This window comes from Triticum urartu, chromosome 3A (genome assembly GCF_056163025.1).
Source record: "Triticum urartu cultivar PI428250 chromosome 3A, HENAU_Tu73, whole genome shotgun sequence".
Lineage (NCBI taxonomy): Eukaryota > Viridiplantae > Streptophyta > Magnoliopsida > Poales > Poaceae > Triticum > Triticum urartu.
In genome coordinates, this window is record NC_141875.1 from 217,365,039 (window position 1) to 217,369,625 (window position 4,587).

General features: G+C 41.1%; 1 protein-coding gene across 1 annotated transcript; it reads right to left on the minus strand.

The window, feature by feature from the left end:
* Positions 1-1,260: 1,260 nt before the first annotated feature.
* Positions 1,261-3,214, minus strand: LOC147979265 (uncharacterized). The gene is made up of 3 exons (XM_087515117.1): positions 1,776-3,214; positions 1,607-1,687; positions 1,261-1,432 (listed from the first exon to the last, which is right to left on the minus strand). Exons 1-3 carry the CDS (start codon positions 3,212-3,214, stop codon positions 1,261-1,263), a joined length of 1,692 nt encoding a protein of 563 aa, XP_087371243.1.
* Between the last annotated feature and the right edge of the window lie 1,373 nt (positions 3,215-4,587).

The window sequence follows — 4,587 nt, forward strand, 5'->3', positions numbered from 1 at the left end:
GCTGAGACCGATTGCATATTTCCCTGAGACCGAAATTATTGCAATAGGCAACAAAGAGTTGGAAAGACCATCTCAGTGAGACCGAGATCCCATCGGTGTGACTGAATTGACTAGGGTTTCTGGCACTGGCTATGTCAAGTGAACTCGGTGGCGCCGGATAGAAAATTTCGATGGGGCTGAGTTTGACTTTTGGTTTGGGACATATGTGGTTTTGAGAAAGTGGTTGAGGGCTTTGGAGCATATCACTAAGCACTTTGAGCAAGAAAGCCATTAAGCAACACCTCATCCCCTTTTGATAGTATTGGCTTTCCTATGGACTCAATGTGATCTTGGATCACTAAAATAGAAAATGTAGAGTCCTGAGCTTTGAGCTTGAGCCAATCATTTGTCTTCATCATCTTGAACGGGTTCCACATCCTCTAGTCCATGCCACTCCATCTGTTGAACTTATCTAAAATATACTAGATAAAAACATTAGTCCAACAAGAGATATGTTGACATTAATTACCAAAACCACCCAGGGAGCACTTGTGCTTTCAGTTGGGGAATGGCCCGGTGATTCGTGGTCTTCTGGATCTCCATAAGAAGGAGGACCCCGATGTTTTGTTTTTGTCGGAGACGAAGATGGAGCAATGTAGACTGGAATGGTTAAGGTGGAAATTGAACATGACTTGTTTAATGGTGAAGAATTGCGAGGGACAGAGTGGGGGGTTGGCCATGTTCTGGAAGTAAGAAGTGAACCTGCGCATTGTGGGTTTTATGTCCAAATATCATATTGATGTAGAGATCACTGAGGAGGATGAGTTCAAGTGGGGGAAAACTTTGTTTTTGCCACTCTAGCTTTTGCCAACTTTGCTTATTCCACTCTAGAATTTATCTCTCACTTTTGCCACTCCTAGCTTTCGATAATATATCACAAATGCCATTCTGTTAGGTCAATGGACGTTTTGACCAAACAGAGCAGAGAAAAGACCAGATTTCCCCCAATTAATTTGTTTTGCTTTTGCCACTCTCGTTTTATTCAACTATTGCTTTTGCCATTATATTAACGCCATGACCAGCAGCATACTAAAGAGGACATTTTGGTTGACATTTGAAAATCTAACCATCACACATAATTGCACAATATTTAGAGATCATGACCAACACCACCGTAAAGTGAAAATTTTGGCATGACCTATTTGAAAATCTAACCATCACACATAGTTGCACAATATTTAGATGAGAAGTATGCACATTAATAAGATCATGAGTAGTAGCCTAGTAAAGAGGACATTTTTTGCTTCTTGTGTTCTTCGACGGAGGACATTTGCTTCTTGTGTTCTTTGCTGGGCTATCATGGGTAGCAGAAGTCTTCTTAGATGCTTCAAGAACTGGGCTAGACTTTGCCCTTTTACCACCTCTTCTCTTGTTTGTAGAACCATTTTCAGCACTGAGAATGAATGCAAATAAGTGTTGAGATGCATATTTAATAGGCAAAAATAGACTTCTATGGATTGGCTTGTTCGAAACAAAATTAGACGCACCCGAGTAGGCAAAATGCATATTTACAATAGACAAAATCAGACCATTATGGATTGTTGGAAGCAAAACAAAGAATATTAACCTTGTAGTGCCCATAGTCTCAGCATCTATGGCAATAGCTTCTGCGTCTTTGATGTCTACTGGCTCAACATTTTTCCTTTTCCTAGCAGATTTGAGATAGAGAAAATTAGTTAGACTATACATTTCTTTGCATTTAAATTTCGAATGTACAATTCTTTGCTAGAAAGTACCTATTTCTTGTCTTGCGTTCGGGATGAAGTTTTGGACATGTCTTCAACAAATGCCCAAGTTCTTTGCATTCTTGGCACTTGTGTCCTCTCTTTGATATGCTCTCAAAGGCTGACTTTATCCTTTGTGTCATAGGTCTACCAGCAGCCTTTTTCAGTACAGGAGGGTGCAATTTGAACCCAACATCGACCATTGGCCATTGTTTCTTATCAGTCATGGTGGCCACATTTTTTGCATATGCATTGCTGAATGATTTCACAGAGTAGTACTCATGCACATAGTCATCTATCTCTCGACCTCCTCTAATACTTGTGATGAATGCAATGGCATGTAGGCAAGGTTGTCCAGTTACTTGCCACCGCCTACATGAGCATTCCCACTTCTCCAAATCTACACAATGCTTCCAATTATATCCATGGATCTTTATAGTGACCTCCGCTTTGCAGTCATCACTTCTATAGATCCCAACTAGCACAATCCCCCTTGATCTATTGTTCATCATGTTGCTGATCCTTGGCAGAATTTGTAGATGTCTGCGTACAAATTTCTCCGCTATTTTAGCTCTTATTTCGAATCTGGCCATTAGCCATTCTCGCAATGCATCCAATAATTCAAGAACAGGGAAACCCTTCAATTTTTTAATCATGGAGTTGAATGACTCGGCTATGTTGTTCATCACATAGTCACATTTGCATGCCGTAGAGAACTTGCTTCTACTCCACAAATTAGAATGCCACTCATCAAGGTATGCGATAGCTTCTGGATTGGCTTCCATAATTTTGTCCATATGGTGATTATGCTTGGCAAGAGAATACGTGTATGCTGCTAGCCATAGATTTTCTTCAAAAACCTTTCCATGATATTTCTTTCTGAAGTTCATTATCATGTGTCTAAAGCATTCCCTATGTTCAACAACTGGGAATACCGTATGCACTACTGTTTCCAACCCTTTGCACGCATCTGTGCATATGACTAAGCCATCCGGCGTGCCAATAGCTGATTTGAGATTCTCCATGAACCAATCCCAATTTTCTTTAGTCTCTGAATCGAAGACAACATAAGCTACAGGATACAACCAGTTGTGTCCATCAACACCACAAGCAACTGTGAGATGTCCTTTCCATTTCCAATTCAAGGCAGTGGCATCAACGCTCAAGTAAGGCCTACATCCTGACAGAAATCCATCAATGCAAGCTCTAAAACACACAAATGCCCTTGTGAATTGTTGCTGCCCTTCTACCTCTTTGTGATTTATCACTACAATACTTGTTGGGCACTTCCTAAGCACCTCAGCTTGCCAGCTATACAAGCACTCAAAGCTGTCCTCCCACTTCCCAAATATCTGGTCCAAGGCTATGCGCCTACCTGCAAGCACTCTCTGATAATCGATATCGACATGGTATTTCTCGAACAACCTTTTCTTCAAAGAGATGCTAGTCATACTTGGGTCACCCTTCAACCAATCAGTCACCCTGGCCACAATCCATTTTATCTTAGCAACCTTTACTTTTCTATCTCTTTGTGTGCTAGGACATGTGTGCATCTTGGGTTCATTCTTCACCTGAATTGTTTTGTTGTCATATAAGATCGAACCATTCACCCTCCACTTGCATGGGTTTTTTCCTTCCGGTGGTTCATAGGAACAAGAAACCCTCACCCTCTTTTGATCACTTTTATCAGTTTTGTAACTAAACTCATTGACAATGGCATGTGTAGCAAGTGCAACTCTGAACTCTTCAATTGAGGGAAATAATGTCCCTTTTGTCATAGGTGGATTGGCCTTGTCATAACTTATTGCTGGAATATCATGCACTATGCCCCCGTCACTATCCTCATCACTAACAGCCCCTTCATCACTATCAACTTCCTCATCATCATTATCCTCTTCCTGCTCACCACTATCTTCATCAACATCTTGGGGAACATCCTCGATTGCCTCATGGTCAGCATATTTGGCTAGCTTGCCTCCATTTTCCTGCTCACCGCCATCAAGGTACTGCTCCTCCTCATCTATTCCTACATGGTCTTCTCCTTGATAGCCCTCTTTAGATCTTTTTTGCCCTGCCAAGTTCTCCTCGGGTATCTCATACTCATACTGAGAATTCTGAGTTAAATCTTCCAGTATGACCTTGGTATGTCCTTTGCTGGAGGTTGGATTGGTTGAAGAAAACTAATAGCAAGCTCATCCTCCTCACCATTCTTGCAAAACTGGACAAGTATCTTAATAAGCTTTTCTTCCTAATCCTCATCATACATGCTCACCAAATCTTTAGCATTGCGAATTAGCACAAAATATTGGTTGCAAGTATTACACTTTGAGAACACAACACCCTCATCATTTCCCCATGGATATTTACTCTGCATGAGCCCCACAAGTTGATCGTAACTAGTCAGCCTCTCTACATGAATGTCCCAGCTCCAAGAAGAGACAGTGCACTGCTCGCCCTTGTAATTCTTGTAAGAACGTGCCCCATATGTCACAATCAGCTTATAAGGTGGCATGTTGGACCTACATTGATAGAAATTTGACATCAGTGAATGCACAGGTGATTTACTTAAATGATCTACTGATCTAGTGATTTACTTAAATGCTACCAGAACATAGCTTGTTTACAGACATGAAGAACACTATGCAATCAACATTTGCAGACCAGAATAACAAACAAACAAACAAGCAGTACCATCTCACAGACATGTGTATAGTGAAGAAATTGTTGGATGCTACACATTATTGGATGCATTGCGTGTGTGTTCACTGATGCATTCAAATTAGACATCCGACGACGTGGCTCACAAACAGACAACCAGACTTGC